This window comes from Triticum aestivum, chromosome 2D, assembly GCF_018294505.1.
Source record: "Triticum aestivum cultivar Chinese Spring chromosome 2D, IWGSC CS RefSeq v2.1, whole genome shotgun sequence".
Taxonomy (NCBI): Eukaryota; Viridiplantae; Streptophyta; class Magnoliopsida; order Poales; family Poaceae; genus Triticum; species Triticum aestivum.
The window spans coordinates 261,285,993-261,306,765 of NC_057799.1; the positions used below are offsets into that span (position 1 = coordinate 261,285,993).

General features: G+C 45.6%; 1 protein-coding gene across 1 annotated transcript; it reads left to right on the top strand.

Annotated features, from left to right (window-relative positions):
• The first annotated feature begins 241 nt into the window (after positions 1-241).
• LOC123052724 (stAR-related lipid transfer protein 7, mitochondrial) lies at positions 242-7,492 on the top strand. Its single transcript, XM_044476046.1, has 6 exons — positions 242-740; positions 1,628-1,787; positions 2,472-2,648; positions 2,717-2,800; positions 6,544-6,625; positions 6,749-7,492. The coding sequence occupies exons 1-6, from the start codon at positions 364-366 to the stop codon at positions 7,186-7,188; spliced, it is 1,320 nt and encodes a 439-aa protein (XP_044331981.1). The 5' UTR covers positions 242-363; the 3' UTR covers positions 7,189-7,492.
• The last annotated feature ends 13,281 nt before the right edge of the window (positions 7,493-20,773 follow it).

Genomic DNA, 20,773 nt, shown 5'->3' on the forward strand with positions numbered 1-20,773 from the left:
GGACGATTGACTTGACTTTTCGCCTGACAGTATGGCCCAGGCGTGTTTTCCCCTTGCGCCGAAGCCCCCGAGCGCCCCCAGTGTGCTGAGTTCGGCCTGCGGTCGCCGGCCCAAAAACGGGCCAACCCGATGGATTTCGACGTCTCGAGGGCGCGATTGGGGGATTTTTTCAGCGCCGAGTGCGGGCTGTTGGGGCGCGGTATCGCGGCCCACAGGTCAGCCTCACCGACAGAAACGACCTCGTCCCGGCTCGTGTCTTCCCCTCCTGTTCTCTCCGCCATTTTTGCCAAGAAAATAAAGCAATCAATCAAAAACGAAAAAGGTGGCGAGAGGGAGAGGGAGAGGAAGGTGCCGGCCCTAGCAATGGCGGGGTGGTACGAGGAGGCGGCGGGTCTGCTGCTGCGCCGGTCGGCGTTGGCGGAGATGGCGGTAGATGTGCTGCTGTGCGCCGTGCCGATCTGGGCGGCGGTCATGATCGGCCTCTTCATAGGGTGGGCATGGCGGCCGCGCTGGACCGGGCTGATCTTCCTCGGTTTCCGCAGCCGTCTCCGGCTCCTCTACGTGCCTCCCGGGCTCGGCGCGCGCCGCCTATGGCTCGCCTGCACCGCGCTCTCCGCCTTCTCCGTCGCGCCGCAGCTGCTCTCCTCCGCCTTCCGCCGCCATGGGAAGTACCAGCGCAAGGATCCCTCGAACGACGACACGGACGCCTGCGGGGATTCTGGCGCTTGCGCTAACGGCAGGTGAGAGCGTACTAGTCGAATCTATCTGGCTGTGAAGCACAGGGCGGCATTTGACTTGTCAATTGTGTTGGTTGGAATTGGTTCGGGTCTCCGTATTTACAAATTACGAGAACGGAAGTGTGATATGCTTCAATTCAGCCAATGACCAACACCAATTTTGGGAGCTTTCACAGTTTTTTCATCAAATTGAACTAGTAAAACTGAATCGATTACGGAGGTTGTGGAGCAAGATTAGTGCGACAGCGGGTTTGTATTTCTAATTGGATAGGTGGTGATGAAATTTTGTAGTGTTTACTTCCTGAGGGTGTTTTGGGGCTCCCTGATGACCCGTGTCCCTCAGTTGTGCGAAACTTTGCCTTCTGGGTTTAGATTGCACGGTTCAAGGATTTGCAACATATAGCTTACCTTGCCTGACTATTATGATAAAGAACTAGTTACTGCCAGTAAGGTTATAAATTGTAGTTGACCGCTTGTGTTTGGGCTTACTGTTATGGCCAGGTCATGGAGGTGAGGGTTAAGTGTCTTCTACTTACTTGAACAATTGCATTTGATGTAGGCATGGTCATTGCAGTGAAGGATAGGCTAAATCAATGTGACAAAATAGTTAAATAAATGATTGGTTGTCTGTGAATTGTGATAGGAAAACTAAAGTTGACTGATTTCAGTGTAAGGACTAATGATAAGCATCATTTAAATTTGTTTTGACCTGCTTGTTTCGTCCGATTGATCGTGATGAAGTTTCTTTAGTTTGATTATTCAGTTTATATGTTTCAGTAGAGGCATGGTAACATAGATAAATTGTATTCTTCAGATATGAATGCACCAAAAAGCCCCATCAATGTACATTTATCCAACGATCTCTTCCACTAAACATATTTTTTTACAAGGTCAATTTTTGAGGTCAAGCATGGTATTGTCACTGAGAAGGACCTAGATCACCTCGTGCAGCTTTTAGATAATAAGGAGAGTGGGCATACAACATGGCAGCATTTGATGGAGCGTACCACTTCCAACATGACGTACAAGGCCTGGAGGCATGAGCCCGAGGTTTGTTTTGTCAATGGGATTCTAGAAAGAGAAACAGATGCTAAGATATAGTATTTTTATATATAAAAAAGAAGCTTCCTTCATTATAAGAGGTAGTATTTGCTTCTTTTCTCAGGTTGGTAGTATAAGCCTCTAAAAGCAAAGAAGAATTTCAACACTTCAAATAAATACCCCATGGACATAGGTTATGAATACTTAAAGTCCAGTAGCGCTCTTTTACCCCATGGTAATTTTTTCCTGGCGAAATGGCCTTTTTCTCTCATGGTAATATTATCATGCCATTTTTTTTGCAATGTTATCATGTCATTGACTTGAAGGGGAGCCTTGGCGCAGCGGTAAAGCTGTTGCCTTGTGACCATGAGGTCACGGGTTCGAGTCCTGGAAACAGCCTCTTGCAGAAATGCAGGGAAAGGCTGCGTACTATAGACCCAAAGTGGCCGGACCCTGCGCAAGCGGGAGCTACATGCACCGGGCTGCCCTTTTTTTTTTATCATGTCATTGACTTGCTAGTATACCTTTATCCATCTGCTACGTGTTTTGTTAGATTTCGATCTTTTTTTTCTGAAGTTACTTGATCGAGAAACTGTAGGAACATGCAGAGAATATATATCATGGCTAAACTGTCAACATCTTGTCATTTAATTTTTCATGTGCAGCGCTCTAATTTGTTCATGTTTTTTTTAGGTGGGACCTATAATGCATTGTAGCCAGACCATTTTCGAGGATGCTACTCCTGAACTGGTTAGAGATTTCTTCTGGGATGATGATTTTCGTCTAAAGTGGGACCCCATGCTTGTGTGCTTCAAAATTTTGGATGAGTTCCCTCTGAATGGAACCACAATTATTCACTGGATTAAAAAGGTTTGATTAGTTGTAATTCCTTTACTTTCATTGTTTAATTTCACAATTCCAACATGTTTGTTTTCCAGTTCCCTTTCTTCTGCAGTGACCGTGAATACATTTTTGGGCGGCGTATCTGGGAGTCGGGGAAGGCTTACTATTGTGTTACGAAGGTATCTGCAAAAATACTTTTGTCGATGAGAAATTGTAAGATGTTCTCAAACAATTTTGAACTATACCTTTTTATCCAAGGGTCTACATAAAACATGGTGACATATTATCTCGGTCAGCCATTACTCTTAAATAGGTATTAGTATCTTTTATGTTTCAATATTTAGAATAGAAGTAAGCAATAAATTTGTGAAATACCAATTGATATATGAAAATTGTATTCCCATATATTCTTACCAATTGATTGTATGTGAAGAAATGATGTTACAAATACTTTAACATGACAACAATTGAAGAACATTCATGTTTGGGTAACAAACCTATCTTGTGACGTGGTTACATTTGTAGCATGATGAACGAGTTTGGCATGTCTAATTTCCTTTTTATCTTTTGAACTGAAAATCTTGTTGCATGTTTATTTGGTACTCCCTCCGTAACGAAATATAAGTGCGCTTAGATCACTACTTTAGTGATCTAAACACTCTCTGGCCTAAAAAATATTGATCAGAGAAAATAAATCTTCTCTTAGGTGATTGCAAGGTAAAAAAATGATATAGGCGATTAATGTGACAATAGTGCCCATGAATTGTATTTTTTCTGTCATTGGCTATAATAAACCGCTCAATCAATTAATCCTAACATGTATGCATGCCATGTATTCAAAAAGAAAATGCAACACAATACTATTAATCCTGTCACATATGCGCGCCATGGTATTTATCATTTACTCTCCCTAACTATTTCTCCAGCGTGTATCTATTATTTCCTTGTGTTTGACTTAGTGTTACCGCGTGTTATGGAAGAATGACAAACCAGTTGAGCAGATTTATCCACTAGTCTTAAAATGTAGGGTTTCAAAATGTTTTTCTAGCCCAAGGATATGTTAAGAGTTATATTATGTTCCATGTATAGCTTGTATATTCTCCCTGTTGTACGCGGGGGGGGGGGGGGGGGGGTCCTGCATACTTACCACCTGTACATGTACATATATATATATACTGGCCCTTAGCCCGCTAGGAAATACAAGTTGCATATTTCCTAACATGGTATTAGAGCCCTAGGTTAATTTTTTACTCGTGCTCAGGTCCACGCGTCGTCGCCGCCGTCTTTCCGGCCGCTGCTGCTCCTTCTTCCTCCGTCGCCACTGTACCTCCGACTGCTGCTGCCCCACCCCACCATCTCCAATCCACGCAGCCGCCTGATCTCATTCCGTTGTTCCTGCCCTCCGCCACCCACGCGCGCCTCTGCTCGCCATCTGCCCGCCGCCTGCCCTCTGCAGCCCCCCTGGCCGCTGCCCCCTTGGCTGCCTGCTTGCCTCCCAATCCTCTGCCTCGCCGCTTCTGCTCCATGCCGGCTCACTCCGCCCCTCCACCCGAACTCTGCCTCGCCCGCTGGCTTGCTTTGCCTACCCCGTGCCCGTCGGCTCGCCTGTCCGAGTTTCGACGCGATGCCACCTCCTGGTTCAACGCCCAGCCGGCCCTATGGTTTGATCCCATTGAATCGAGTTGCTGGCCTCACCCGTGAACTAGATCGGTAAAAAAAGGTACAATGTCTTCGTCATCGGGCTATGTCGCCATCCCTCATCGCCCGGTGATTTTTGATGATACTAACTACACCGAGTTCTTTGCCTTTATGCGCATTCATATGCGTGGCCTTCGTCTATGGAGCGTTCTTTCTAGTAAGATTCTCTGTCCGCAGCGCTTTGTCCCTCTTGTGGCTCCTACTCCACCGACGCCACCAGTTGCCTCGGATGCTTCCTAGGCTGATAAGGATGCTGCCAAGGTTGCTGATGATGTTGCGGTTACTACTTATGAGCAGCAAGCCTTGAACTACCAAGTGGCCCTTGAGATGTATCGTGATGAGCTCTGTCTACACTCAGTGGTTTGATGATGATGCTCGTGCTGCGGTTGTTCTCAGTGCCAGTGTCCTATCTCAGTTTGCCTCTGAATTTATGGGCTCACTATTGTCTTTGAGGTAATGTGGACCCATTTTCGACACTGCTATCAGTCATTTGGTGATGCTCTTCAGCAAGGTGACTCCACTGTTGATGATTTCTACGCAGAGAGTTCTGCTATTTGGCGCCAGCTCGTCACTCTCCGCACTGCCGGTTGTGGTACCTGCCAGTGTTGAGTGTTATCAGGCTGTGCGGTCAGACTTGAAGTTTCAGCGCGTCTACGAGTTCTTATCTCGGCTCCGTTTGAGCCGCAGTACAGTCAACTTTTAGCTCGTGGTCGTGTTTCTCTTATGGAGGCGCTTTCAGAGTGGTGCTGAGGAGACTTGCCTACGTGGTGCTGGTTTACTTGAGGTTCCCTCTGTGCTCACTGCACGCGATTCAGCTACGCGTTTGCTGCACCCGCTCTGGTGCTCCGCCGCCCCTACCCACTCCTCCTGGTGGTGAGGGTCGCTCTCGTACTCACTGCAGCTACTGCAACAAGGATGGTCACCCCGAGTCTGATTGCTTCACGAAGAAGCGGCACATGCGCAACAAGGGGTGCACATGTTCTTATGGGACTCGTGCTTCTACTTCGAAATCTTCAGCCATTGTCTTGACTGAGCAGGATATTGTGAGACTTAAGCGTCTGCTTGCTGCTTCAGGTTCTTCGACGGGTGCTGCAGGTCTTCTTTGACTAATGCTTCTGGCATTGAGTAGTCTATCATTCCTATTAAGCAGGATGTCACATACACCCCCACTCAAGGAACCAACGTTCTCGTCGGCTCAGTAGGAACCTTCCCTCTTGGCACACGTCAATCCGTCCAGTGCCGGCACATGTGCCATGACGGGCCACACACGCCATGCACCATATGCCCGCGCCCTAGAGCCACACACGGCCTTGTGACCACAAGGGTTGGCTCTGATATCATTTGGTAGCGACCCGGCCACAACCACCAGTTCCCAGCCGTTACACCTGGCGTGATCTATATTGCCCCCCACAGACCAAAACTAATGTTTCGTGCGTACCCAGGAAGAATTTCCTGGTCCGTCATCCATTCTCAAATTACCCCTAGGTCAAGCACGCTGCACCTTGTTAACATCAGTAGTTATATTTCCTATTAAGGCAGGATATCGCTCACCACTTTTGTGTCGACCTAGATCCAGCTTTCCCTTTCTCAAGGATCAACATTTTGTTATGTTTTCGGTTTCACTGAATTGCCTGCAGCCATAACGCAGTACTCATCTAGTGCTGTTGGTACTAATATTTGAATTATTTTCATATTAAGCCATTTTTGTGATATGCTAGGTGCTAGCCTGACTTTGGTTGATGTTGTACTAATGATATCTTTTGTAACTGAACTGTTTGGACAATTACAATTTCTTTCGAGTATTCTAGGTCTAGGAGAAGATAGACCTGCTTATGAGTATATTGCTCCACTTTTTCGGCAGTTTGTTTCTGACCTTCTCTAAAGAAAAAAGACCGGCTTATATTTCACACTGTTTTTCCTGGCAATGTTGTGTGGCATGCTTGCAAAGAATGCTCTTCTTTCTGAAAGTAGTTGACTAGAGCAACTGATGTGAGCGAAAACAAACCCACACAGTAACAACCTTTCAACCTTATTGTTAGTTAGCTTGCTGTTTAATCACACTCGGGATCTCAGCCCAGAGAATTAGGTGCCTCATTGTTTGACATGCTTGCATGGCCAGCCTTAATATTGAGGCATACAGTACATGGAATTTTTTCACTCGTGTGCTATGTAAGAGCATATACTATGATTCGACTTGATAGCCCTGTGCAACTTACATTTGCAGGGAATTCCTTATCCATCTTTGCCCAAGAAGGAAAAACCGAGGCGTGTGGAATTGTACTTCTCGAGTTGGCGTATTAGACCTGGTAATTCTTTTTCTTACTGCCAGTATTCCCTCGATTGGATTTGTTCTGAACATTCCAGGTATAGCTATCCAATTGTTCAGACCTTTCTGACACTCGGTTCCTTTTCTCTGTGCAAAACTGCAGTTCAATCGCCCAAAAAAGATGGCCAGCAACACATGGCATGTGAAGTAACACTGTTTCACTACGAGGATATGGGCATACCCAAGGATGTTGCTAAAGTTGGTGTCCGCCACGGCATGTGGGGTGCTGTTAAAAAGCTGCAGTCCGGCTTTAGAGCATATCAGCTAATGAGAAAATCAGAAAACATCCTGTCACGCAGTGCCATCATGGCTCGGGTGACCACCAAGACATGCATTGCTGGTTCTGATGGCTCCTTGGATCAAGGGCCCTTCAGCACAGAACAAGCCAGTACAGAGGACGACAACTCCAGGGCAGTCCAACATGGTTTCGACTGGAAGTGGGTGGTGGTCGGTGGCGCGGTGGCTGCCGTTTGCGTGCTTAACACCGGAATTGTAGGGAAGGCCCTCTTACTTGGAGCTGCAAGAAGGCAGGCAAAGAAGTGATGAGCATCTACCAGCATCCACAAAGTGAGCTTCACGACCATCAGGGCCTGTCTCTGTCTAGAAAGTCGCAATCGAGACCGAGGATAAAGGAATGAAATCCATACCATACTACAGGATGCAGATAATTCGGGTGCCTAATTTTGGATTGTGCCTTTTAAGCAGTATATCGCAAATGTGTCTTGCTATAACCGATTATGTGGTATCAGGAATCGTTAGATGACGATGTATCTCAAGATGTGAGTTCTGTTAACAACATTTGCTAACTTCCAAGTTCCAAGAGTGCACTTTTCAGCTTTGTACGTTCCATTGGGTTTTTCCTGATGTTTGCTGACGATTATCTTGTGCGGTGCTGAATTGAAGTGCATATTGACTGCGGAAGAACCTGTATGAAGCTAGATCCTTTTGGCAAGTGCTATCGAACTTTCACTTGTGTTCATGCCATCATTTTCTGGCTGGCCACTGGCGCAAATAGGATCCCCAATAGCGGGAGATAAGAGATTCGACGTGAAATATTACACTTTGGGCATCACATCAACATAGTTTTTTCAAGCGAGATGATTATAATTTTTTCAAGCGAGATGATTAGGAGGACAGTGGTCAACTCATGAGGGTTTAAGTCCTAAACTTGACACTGATGCTCGCATTTTGTTGGATTTATTTCAGGCCTTCCGACTTCAAAGGAGATGTTCCCGTCGAAGGCGAAGGCGAAGGCGTTTGTGGTGACTTCATTAATCTCAAGATGATGTGTTGACTGAGTCTCTTGGAGATGTTCATAGGGTAAAGTGTGTGCATTGGGTTCATAAAGGTGAGTGTATGTGCATACATCTGAGCATCAGACCAAACTTCTCAGGCTTGACCGACTAATCATAGTGGGTGTGGGTCCCATCAGTGCCATGTCCCATCGTGTGCCTCAATTCCTATGCGCACTTAACGCTGTACTACCTCCGTCCTTATTTGTACTACCTCCGTCCTTGTTTATTAGTCCCTTTTGTAATTTGTGCTAAATTTTGATCAAAAATTTAACTAATAAAATGTTAGTGTATGTCAAGTTGTCAACAAAAAATATATCGTTGGATTCATATTTGAACATAGTTTTCAAAGATATACTTTTTGCTGACATGCGCGAATATTTTGTTAGTTAAATTTATGGTCAAAATTTTACACAGATTACAACGAGGACCAATAAACCAGGACGGAGGTAGTAATCGGGATGCAAAGAGCTTACTCTCCGTATGGCACATATTTACTGTCGCTTTTTCACCTTTCCAACACCCTATATATGGCAGATGGACAGATGAGACATTTATTTTCTTCTGCCCTTTTCTTCTTCCTCACGCTATTGCTGCGCTTCTCAGCTGCTCCATCGCAGAAGCGCTTCTTCCTAGTCCCTACGCACTGCCATGGGCCGCGGCCGTCGTCTGATGAAGGGTGGTGAACCTGTCGACACTGGCCGAGGTGTCGCTACCACGCCAAACAAGGAGCAAGTCACCTCCAAGACAAAGGTCAAGTGGATGTCGCGCTTGTCAGTTGCTCCATCGCAGAAGCGCTTCTTCGCAGTCCCTACGCACTGCCATGGGCCGCGACCGTCGTCTGATGAAGGGTGGTGAATCCGTCGACACTGGCCGAGGTGTCGCTGCCACACCAAACAAGGAGCGAGTCACCTCCAAGACAAAGGTCAAGTGGATGTCGTCCACGTGCAGCCAACAAGTTTGCCTTGCTGCAAATGGATATCTTCCACAGCCTACCGTCGCCTTCACGCGGTCCTAGGCACCGTGGCTGGCAACGGGAATGTCAAGGCAGAGGTGTTGCCACAGTCAGAGCCAAATGAGAGGATTTTTCTTCCTCATCTGTGGTTTGGGTTTTCTAATTCATCTCTTCTTTCGAGGCCTTTTACAGTTTTACTGCATTCAGCTTCACCATTTCCTCGCAAATTTCATTCTGCACATTCCGTGCTTTATCACGCTCTACGAAACCTTTCTCCCCAAACTTCAGCTTGTTGAGGAAGTATTTCCGCGTAAAGCTCTAGATGAACATAGACAAGACCTAGGCATAGGGCGGAACCGTCATCATCAAGCATGTTGGATCTGATTACCTACGTGGAGAGTTCTTGAAAACCAACAAGAAATGGCAGGAGGAGTGGCTTGATATGTCTCACATGTATTTATATTTTTTGATTGTTCATGCTATATTATACTCCCTCAGTTCCACAATGTAGTGCATATAGATTTTTTAAAAGGTGATTGGAGCATCCCACAGTCATCCCCATGGACGCACCGTCGTCTCCCAAGTGCCAAGTGGACCGATGACAAGAGCACGTGCAAGAGCTATCGAGACCGAGGTGACATCTCTCCTTACGGACTTCCATATGAACCACATGAGACATAGCTATTACCTCAAACGGAAGTGTTGTGCGTGCATGCTTAGGTACCAACAACGTGAGTACATGACCTCAGAGACACTCAAGTCCCCACGGATGCGCACGAAAAAGCACAAAGAAAGGAGTTGCTGAAAGTCTACAGCGGTCGGACATTCGGCCAGCAGCCCAGACATTCGGCGCCCCAGCACGCAAGCAACAGCAGTGAGGCTGCGCTGCAAAAGCTACATGAGCTGGACATCCGGCCCCGCCCCAGAAATATGGCCCCGACCGCCCGGACATTCGTCGTCCGCCCGGATATCCGGCCCGAGGACACTGGAAGCTTACAGAAATTGGACAAGCCCCAGGCCGGACATCCTGCCCCAACCCTGGACATCCGACCCCCAACCCGGACATCCCACACCTGCGAGTGCACAGCCGGGCCAGAGGCCCATGTAACCCGTCTCCTCTCTTATTTCGCCCAAGACTATATATAGGACCCCTCCCCCTCCTCCTTCTAGCTAGGGTTAACAAAGGTTTAGCTCATTTGAGATTGAGTTTTGCTCATCCACCATCCCTCTCCCATGCATATCAAGGCCTCATGTGAGAAGATTCCCTAGTGGATTCCAGACCCCTTCTAGGGAAGATCCTCTTGGATACCAAGCCCTCAATTCCTCTAAGGATTGGGATGAACTAGTTCCTCTTTTGCCTTCTTGTGTTGGATTTGAGCCTTTGTACCCCTCTATGTGTATGTGGATTTAGCACATGTGTGATTGGATCTTTGTCAATGGAGTGTTCTTCTTGTGTTTATCTCTTGATTTGCTCCTTTCCCCACCTCCAAGTGTGATATGATCATGAACTAGGGTTTCACCCTACAACATCTTGGATCAAAGCTTAGGTTAATTCACAACTTGGAGCCCCAATCCCCCACTTTTCTAGCCTAATTTTGTTTGCTTTTGCCCAAATTCGAAAATCCCCACAAAAATAGCCATACCAATTTTTTTGTGATTTGTTGGTTTGATGATGTTTTGTTGATTTTGATCCATGGATTCGAAGTGGTGCAGGTGGATCTAGCTTCTCCACATCTCCCCCACCATTTCCATCCATGAAACGCACCCAATCTTGTAAAAATTCTTCCCCAAGTGAAGGTGTCCTAGACTAGGGGGTACTAACCTAGTCGGCCCGTAGTCCTCAGGCTGGGCCAGTGGGCCCTCATTCCCATTAAGGTCCATGCGATCCCTTGGATACCGACCATGTAACCCTAGATGCACTACCTGGCGTGTATATAAGCCAATGGATTTAGGCCGTAGAGGGGACCGAATCACAATTACATTCACCTAGCCCTAGGGTTAGAACACAACTTACGATCTCGAGGTAGATCAAGCTTGTACTCGATACATCTCCATCAATATAAACACGAGTAGTACGTAGGGTTTTACCTCCATCAAGAGCGCCCAAACCTGGGCAACATTTGTTGGGGAACGTTGCATGGAAAAAAAATATATTCTACGCACACGCAACATCTATCCATGGAGATGCATAGCAACGAGAGGGGAGAGTGTGTGTACGTACCCTCGTAGACCGTAAGTGGAAGCCTTTAGTTACGTGGTTGATGTAGTTGAACTTCTTCGCGATCCAACCGATCAAGTACCGAACGTACGACACTTCCGCGTTCAGCACACGTTCAACTCGGTGACGTCCTCGCCTTCTTGATCCAGCAAGACGACCGAAGTAGTAGATGAGTTCCGACAGCACGACAGCGTGGTGATGGTGGTGATGCAACTATCTTCGCAGGGCTTCGCCGAGCACTACGAAAGTATGACCGAGGATGAACTAGAGGGAGAGGAGCGCCGCACACGACTAGAGAATCGTGGTGTGTGTTGCCCCTCTCCCTCCTCTCATATATATAGGTGGAGGGGGAGGGGAGGCAGCCCATAGGGTGCCCCAAGTGGCCAGCGCCTACCCTAGGGCGCCTGCCTTGGCCGAATCCCCCTTCCATATTTGTGCATGGGGGGGGGAGGGGGTTGGCTGCCTTTGGGGCGCCTCCCCCTTCCTCCCCTCCCTCTTTGGTGCGTGGGCAAGGGGTGGAGGGGCGCACCACCCCCTTGTGGGATAGTGTGCTCCCCCCCTTTGGCCCATAAGGCCCACCGCTTGTCGGTGGCCTCCCGAACCACTTTCGGCACCCCGATAAAATACCCGGTACTTCCAAAACCTTTCTGGTGACCAAATACTATCGTCCTATATATCAATCTTTACCTCTGGACCATTACGGAGCTCCTCGTCATGTCCGTGATCTCATCCGAGACTCCGAACAACATTCAGTCATCAACTCACATAATCCTAAAATACTATATCGTCAACGAACGTTAAGCGTGCGGACCCTACGGGTTCAAGAACTATGTAGACATGACCGAGACACCTCTCCGGTCAATAACCAATAGCGGAACCTGGATGCCCATATTGGTTCCTACATATTCTATGAAGATCTTTATCGGTCGAACCTTATGACAACATATGTAATTCCCTTTGTCTGTCGGTATGTTACTTGCCCGAGATTCGATCGTCGGTATCTTCATACCTAGTTCAATCTCGTTACCGGCAAGTCTCTTTACTTGTTCCATAATACATCACCTCGTAACTAATTCGTTAGTCACTTTGCTTGCAAGCTTCTTGTGATGTGTATTACCGAGAGGGCCCAGAGATACCTGTCCGATGCACGGAGTGACAAATCCTAATCTCGATCTATGCCAACTCAACAAACACCTTCCGAGATACCTGTAGATAATCTTTATAATCAACCAGTTATGTTGTGATGTTTGATTGCACACAAGGTATTCCTCCAGTATTCGAGAGTTGCATAATCTCATAGTCGAAGGAATATGTATTTGACATTAAGAAAGTAATAGCAATAAATTGAACGATCAAATGTTAAGCTTACGGATGGGTCTTGTCCATCACATCATTCTCCTAATGATGTGATCCCGTTATCAAATGACAACTCATTTCTATGGTTAGGAAACCTTAACCATCTTTGATCAACGAGCTAGCCTAGTAAAGGCTCACTAGGGACACGATATTTGTTTATGTATCCACACATGTATTTAAGTTTCCGGTAAATACAATTCTAGTATGAATAATAAACCTTTATCATGATTTAGGAAATATAATAATAACCATTTTTTATTGCCTCTAGGGCATATTTCCATCAGTCTCCCACTTGCACTAGAGTCAATAATCTAGTTCACATCGCCATGTGATTAACACCCACAGTTCACATCGCCATGTGACCAACACCCAAAGAGTTTAGTAGAGTTAATAATCTAGTTCACATCGCCATGTGATTAACACCCAAAGAGTACTAAGGTGTGATCATGTTTTGCTTGTGAGAGAAGTTTAGTCAATGGGTTTGTCACATTTAGATCCGTATGTATTTTCAAATTTCTATGTCTACAATGCTCTGCTTGGAGCTACTCTAGCTCATTGCTCCCACTTTCAATACGTATCCAGATTGAGACTCAGAGTCATCCAAATCGGTATCAAAGCTTGCATCGACGTTACTCTTTACGATGAACTCTTTATCACCTCCATAATCGAGAAATATTTCCTTAGTCCTCTTAGGTAACTAAGGATAATTTTGACCGCTGTCCAGTGATCTACTCCTGGATCACTATTGTACCTCTTTGCCAAACTCATGGCAAGGTACACAATAGGTATGGTACACAACATGGCATACTTTATAGAACCTATGGCAGAGGCATAGGAAATGACTTTCGTTCTCTCTCTATCTTCTGCAGTGGTCAGGCTTTGAGTCTGACTTGATTTCATACCTTGTAACACAGGCAAGAACCCTTTCTTTGACTGATCCATTCTGAACTTCTTCAAAACTTTGTCAAGGTTGTGCTTTGTGAAAGTCCTATTAAGCGTCTTGATCTATCCCTATAGTCTTGATGCCCAATATATAAGCAGCTTCACCGAGGTCTTTCATTGAAAATTCTTATTCAAGTATCCGTTTATGCTATCCAGAAATTCTATATAATTTCCAGTCAACAAAATGTCATCCAGGTATAATATCAGAAATGCTATGGAGCTCCCACTCACTTTCTTGTAAATACAGGCTTCACCATAAGTCTGTATAAAACCATATGCTTTGATCACCTCATCAAAGCGTATATTCCAACTCTGAGATGCTTGCATCAGTCCTAGATGGATCGCTGGAGCTTGCACATTTTGTTAGCACCTTTAGGATTGACAAAAACTTCCGGTTGCATCATATACAACTCTTCCTCAAGAAACCCTTTAAGGAACGCAAGTTTTTGACATCCTTTTGCCAGATTTCATAGAATGCGGCAATTGTTAACATGATTCGGACAGACTTAAGTATCACTGTGAGAAAGTCTCATCGTAGTCAACCCCTTGAAATTGTCGAAAACCTTTTGCAACAAGTCGAGCTTTGTAGACAGTGATATTACCGTCAGCGTCCGTCTTCATCTTAAAGATCCATTTATTCTTTATGGCTTGCCGATCATCGGGCAAATCCACCAAAGTCCACACTTTGTTCTCATACATGGATCCTATCTCAGATTTCATGGCCTCAAGCCATTTTTTGGAATCTGCTCACCATAGTTTCTTCATAGTTCGTATGTTCGCTGTTTTCCAACAACGTGACTTCCAAGACAGGATTGTCGTACCACTCTGGTGCGGAACGTGTTCTGGTCGACCTACGAGATCCAGTAGTAACTTGATCTGAAGTTTCATGATCATCATCATTAGCTTCCTCTATAGTTGGTGTAGGCATCACGGGAACGGTTTTCTCTAATGTGCTACTTTTCAATTCAAGAGAAGGTACAATTACCTCATCAAGTTCTACTTTCCTCCCACTTACTTCTTTCGAGAGAAACTCCTTCTCTAGAAAGGATCCATTCTTAACAACAAAGATCTTGCCTTCGGATCAGTAGTAGAAGGTATACCCAATAGTTTCCTTAGGGTATCCTATGAAGACACACTTCTTCGATTTAGGTTCGAGCTTATCAGGCCGAAGCCTTTTGACATAAGCATCACATCCCCAAAATTTAAGAAACGACAGCTTAGGTTTCTTGCCAAACCATAGTTCATACGGTGTCGTCTCAACGGATTTAGACGGTGCCCTATTTAACTTAAATGCGGATGCCTCTAATGCATAACCCCAAAACGATAGTGGTAAATCGGTAAGAGACATCATAGAACGCACCATATCCAATAAAGTACGGTTACGACGTTCGGACACACCATTACACTGTGGTGTTCCAGGTGGCGTGAGTTGTGAAACAATTCCACATTGTTTTAAATGAAGGCCAAACTCGTAACTCAAATATTCGCCTCCGCGATCAGATCATAGAAACTTTATTTCTTATTATGATGATTCTCCACTTCACTCTGGAATTCTTTGAACTTTTCAAATGTTTCAGACTTAGTGTTTCATCAAGTAAATATACCCATACCTACTCAAATTATCTGTGAAGGTCAGAAAAATAATGATACCTGCCGCATGCTTCAACACTCATCGAACCGCATACATCAGTATGTATTATTTCCAATAAGTCATTAGCTCGCTCCATTATTCTGGAGAACGGAGTTTTAGTCATCTTGCCCATGAGGCATGGTTCGCATGTATCAAATGATTCATAATCAAGTGATTCCAAAAGTCCATCCACATGGAGTTTCTTCATGCGCTTTACACCAATATGACCTAAACGACAGTGCCACAAGTATGTTGCACTATCATTATCAACTTTGCATCTTTTGGCATCAATATTATGAATATGTCTATCACTACGATCGAGAATAAACCATTCATATTGGGTGTATGACCATAGAAGGTTTTATTCATGTAAACAGAACAACGATTATTCTCTGACTTTAATGAATAATCGTATTGCAATAAACATGATCCAGTCATATTCATGCTCAACACAAACACCAAATAACATTTATTTAGGTTCAACACTAATCCCGAAGGTAGAGGGAGTGTGCGATGGTGATCGTATCAACCTTGGAATCACTTCCAACACACATCGTCACCTCGTCCTTAACTAGGCTTTGTTTATTCTGCAACTCCTGTTTCAAGTTACTAATCTTAGCAACTGAACCGGTATCAAATACCCAGGGGTTGCTACGAACACTAGTAAAGTACACATCAATATCATGTATATCAAATATACCTTTGTTCACTTTGCCATCCTTCTTATCCGCCAAGTATCTGGGGCAGTTCCGCTTCCAGTGACCATTCCCTTTTCGGTAGAAGCTCTTAGTTTCAGGCTTAGGTCTAGCTTTGGGCTTCTTCACAGGAGTGGAAACTTGCTTTCCCTTCTTCTTGAAGTTCCTTTTCATTCCCTTGCCCTTTTTCTTGAAACTAGATATCTTGTTAACCATCAACACTTGATGCTCTTTCTTGATTTCTACCTTCACTGATTTCAACATCGTGACGAGCTCAAGAATCGTGTTCGTCATCCCTTGCATATTATAGTTCATCATGAAGTTCTAGTAGCTTGGTGATAGTGACTAGAGAAGTCTGTTAATCACTATCTTATCTGGAAGATTAACTTCTACTTGATTCAAGTGATTGTAGTACCTAGACATTCTTAGCACATGCTCACTGGCTGAGCTATTCTCCTCCCTCTTATAGGGAAAGTACTTGTCAGAGGTCTCATACCTCTCGACCCGGGTATGAGTCTGAAATACCAATTTCAGCTCTTGGAACATCTCATATGCTCCGTGGCATTCAAAACGTTTTTGAAGTCTCGTTTCTAAGCCGTAAAGCATGGCACACTAAACTATTAAGTAGTCATCATATCGAACTTTTCAAACATTCATAACTTCTGCATCTGCTCCTGCAATAGGTCTGTCACCTAGCGGTGCATGCAGGACATAATTCTTCTGTGCAGCAATGAGGATAATCCTCAGATCACGGACCCAGTCCGCGTCATTGCTACTATCATCTTTCAACTTAGTTTTCTCTAGGAACATATCAAAATAGGGGAGCTATATTGCGAGCTATTGATCTACAACATAGATATGCAAAAACTATTAAGACTAAGTTCATGATAAATTAAGTTCAATGAATCAAATTACTAATGAACTCCCACTTAAATAAACATCCCTCAAGTTATCTAAGTGATACATGATCCAAATCAACTAGCCCATGTCCGATCATCACGTGAGATGGGGCAGTCATCAATGGTGAACATCTCTATGTTGATCATATCTACTATATGACTCACTCGACCTTTCTGTCTCCAGTGTTCTAAGACCATGTCTGTACATGCTAGGCTCGTCAAGTTTAACCCAAGTATTCTGCATGTGCAAAACTGTCTTACACCCGTTGTATGTGAACGTAGAGTCTATCACACCCGATCATCACGAGGTACTTCGAAACGACGAACTTTGGCAATGGTGCATACTCGGGGAGAACACTTTTATCTTGAAATTTAGTGAAGGGATCATCTTATAATGCTACCGCCGTTCTAAGAAAAATAGATGCATAAAGGATAAACATCACATGCAATCAAAATATGTGACATGATATGGCCTTCATCATCTTGTGCTTTTGACCTCCATCTCCAAAGCATCGTCATGATCTCCATCGTCACCGACACGACACCTTGATCTCTATCGTTGCATCAGGGTCATCTCGCCAACTATTGCTTCTACAACTATTGCTAACTCGTAGTGATAAAGTAAAGCAATTACATGGCGCTTGCATTTCATACAATAATTAAGAGACAACCCAAAGGCTCCTGCTGGTTGTCGATATTACAAAACATGATCATCTTATACAATAAAGTATATCACATCATGTCTTGACCATATCACATCCCAACATGACTTGCAAAAACAAGTTAGACGTCCTCTACTTTGTTGTTGCAAGTTTTACGTGTCTGCTACGGGCTTCTAGCAATAACCGTTCGTAACTACGCAAAAGCCACAATGTTGATTTATCAAGTTTGCTGTTTTAACCTTCTTCAAGGACCGACTGTAGTCAAATCCGATTAAACTAAAGTAGGAGAAACAGACCCCCGCCAGCCACCTTTATGCAAAACAAGTTGCATGTCAGTCGGTGGAACCGGTCTCATGTACGTGGACATGTAAGGTTGATCCGGGCCGCTTCATCCCACAATACCGCCGAATCAAAATAAAACGTTGGTGGTAAGCGGTATGACTATCACCGCCCAGAACTCTTTGTGTTCTACTCGTGCATATCATCTACGCATAGACCTGGCTCGGGTGCCACTGTTGGGGAATGTTGCATGGAAAACAAAAAAATTTCTACGCACACACAAGATCTATCCATGGAGATGCATAGAAACGAGAGGGGGAAGTGTCTACACACCCTCGTAGACCGTAAGCGGAAGCGTTTAGTAATGCGGTTGGTGTAGTCGAACTTCTTCGCGATCCAACCGATCAAGTACCGAACGTACGACACCTCCGTGTTCAGCACACGTTTAGCTCGGTGACGTCCTCACCTTCTTGATTCAGCAAGACGTACGAAGTAGTAGATGAGTTCTAGAAGCACGATGGCATGGTGATGGTGGTGATGCAACTATCTCCGCAGGGCTTCGCCGAGCACTACGAAAATATGACCGAGGATGGACTAGAGGGAGAGGGGCGCCGCACACGGCTAGAGAATCGTGGTGTGTGTTTCCCCTCTCCCTCCTCTCATATATATAGGTGGAGGGGGAGGGGAGGCAGCCTCTAGGGCGCCCCAAGTGGCCGGCGGCTGCCCTAGGGCGCCTGCCCTGGCCGAATCCCCCCTTCCATATTTGTGCATGGGGGGGGGGGGAGGAAAGGGGGGCTGGCTGCCTTTGGGGTGCCTCCCCCTCCTTCCCTCCCTCTTTGGTGTGTGGGAAAGGGTTGGAGGGGTGCACCAGGCCCCTTGTGGGCTCGTGTGCTTCTCCCCTTTGGTCCATAAGGCCCACCGCTTGCCGGTGGCCTCCCTGAACCCCTTTCGGCACCCCGATAAAATACCCGGTACTTCCGAAACCTTTCTGGTGACCAAATACTATCGTCCTATATATTAATCTTTACCTCCGGACCATTCCAAAGCTCCTCATCATGTCCGTGATCTCATCCAGGACTCCGAACAACATTCGGTCATCAATTCAAATAACTCATACAATACTATATCATTAATGGACGTTAAGCGTGCGGACCCTACGGGTTTGAGAACTATGTAGACATGACCGAGACACCTCTCCGGTCAATAACCAATAGCGGAACCTGGATGCCCATATTGGTTCCTACATATTCTACGAAGATCTTTATCGGTTGAACCTTATGACAACATACGTAATTCCCTTTGTTGTCAGTATGTTACTTGCCCGAGATTCGATCATCGGTATCTTCATACCTAGTTCAATCTCGTTACCAGCGAGTCTGTTTACTCGTTGCATAATACATCATCTCGTAACAAACTCCTTAGTCACTTTGCTTGCAAGCTGCTTGTGATGTGTATTATCGAGAGGGCCCAGAGATACCTCTCCGATACACGGAGTGACAAATCCTAATCTCGATCTATGCCAATTCAACAAAGACCTTCACAGATACCTGTAGAGCATCTTTATGATCACCCAGTTATGTTGTGACACTTGATAGCACATAAGGTGTTCCTCCGGTATCCGGGAGTTGCATAATCTCATAGTCGAAGGAATATGTATTTGACATTAAGAAAGCAATAACAATAAACTGAACAATCAAATGTTAAGCTTATAGATGGGTCTTGTCCATCACATCATTCTCCTAATGATATGACCCCGTTATCAAATGACAATTCATGTCTATGGTTAGGAAACCTTAACCATCTTTGATCAATGAGCTAGTCTAGTAGAGGCTCACTAGGGACACGATATTTGTTTATGTATCCACACATGTATTTAAGTTTCCGGTCAGTACAATTCTAGCATGAATAATAAACCTTTATCATGATTTAGGAAATATAATAATAACCATTTTATTATTGCCTCTAGGGCATATTTCCATCAACATCATCCCCTTTGTTCCTGTTACCACCAATTCGATATCCACAGCTCGGGACCCCCTACCCCGAGCTCTGCCGGATTTTACATCGGCACTTGTGCTTTCATTGAGAGTTCCACTGTGCGATCAATAGAGGGATCGATGGCTCGTCTGCAGATCTACTGTGGCACCGGCTACGGGAACATATACGTCCCCGGCCAACTTTTTTTGTTTGGTAGCATGATCTTTTGCGCAGACTCGGCGGGTGATCTGGCTTCCATCGAGAACTATGCCCCATATCAAATCGTGACTTTCAGAGGCTTGGAATACACCGCGGACTCCCGTAGCAAGCTCGTTCTGTTAGGCTGGACTCCCGGTCGGACTGAAGGTCTATCAGACATCGGAGGCTCGACTCCGAAACCGATCTCCTTCGAGGATGTCGGACCAGGCTCCCCGACACCACTGGAGGAACCAAACATGTCAACCCCAGAAGATCTCATCTCGACATCAAGCCCTGACACTAATCCGTCCCCCATCTCGGAAACTACATCGGATTTAGAACCGGCCCTTGTGCCGAATCTGGAGTTAACTTTGGATCCTCACCATGCCGAAGACACGCCGAGCGTACTTCGAATTAGCCTCGCCTACGGCCAGGCCATGAACCCCGAGGAATAATATCAACTACATGAGATGCTCGATCGCATCCAGAGCTTATCAATCTCGGATGGCAATACCTCGGTTTATGACAGGATAAGATTTAAAGCCGACGATCAAGAAATTTACGTCCCACCCACCACCCACCTAGTCGCCATGGTCAATGATTTAACTGACGTGTTAGACTATGACGAGGCCATTGGCATGGAAGATGTCGATGGCCCTACAGAAAACACTTCACTATTGATAAACATCGGCAAGTGGACCGCAACATCTACTTACGATGTATATATGGTCGACACTCCTAGAAACCCATCCAGACTTCGGCACAGACGCGGACGGGGCACCAAGGGGACCCCAGCGAGAACAACGCCACAACCGATAATGGCGGTGCGGTAGCCGAGAAGGCTGACGACCCAGGGGAGGAGGATCTTCAAGGTTCCCCAGAGCGACATGCCAGCCCCGAAGGAATCCCCGAGGACCAGGACCCCGACGACCTCTTTGAAGGGGCCGACGGCAATTATATGCCAGAATCCTGGGAAGACGAGAGCCTTGGTTCCAAGGACTTCATAGTCCCTGAAGACCCTATCT

Bases quoted from the DNA above. Each gene is read 5' to 3' on its own strand.
- LOC123052724 (XM_044476046.1), top strand. From the start codon at position 364: ATGGCGGGGTGGTACGAGGAGGCGGCGGGTCTGCTGCTGCGCCGGTCG. The intron at 741-1,627 runs GTGAGAGCGTAC...TTTTTTTACAAG, and splicing joins GGCGCTTGCGCTAACGGCAG to GTCAATTTTTGAGGTCAAGC. The intron at 6,626-6,748 runs GTAATTCTTTTT...GCAAAACTGCAG, and splicing joins GAGTTGGCGTATTAGACCTG to TTCAATCGCCCAAAAAAGAT.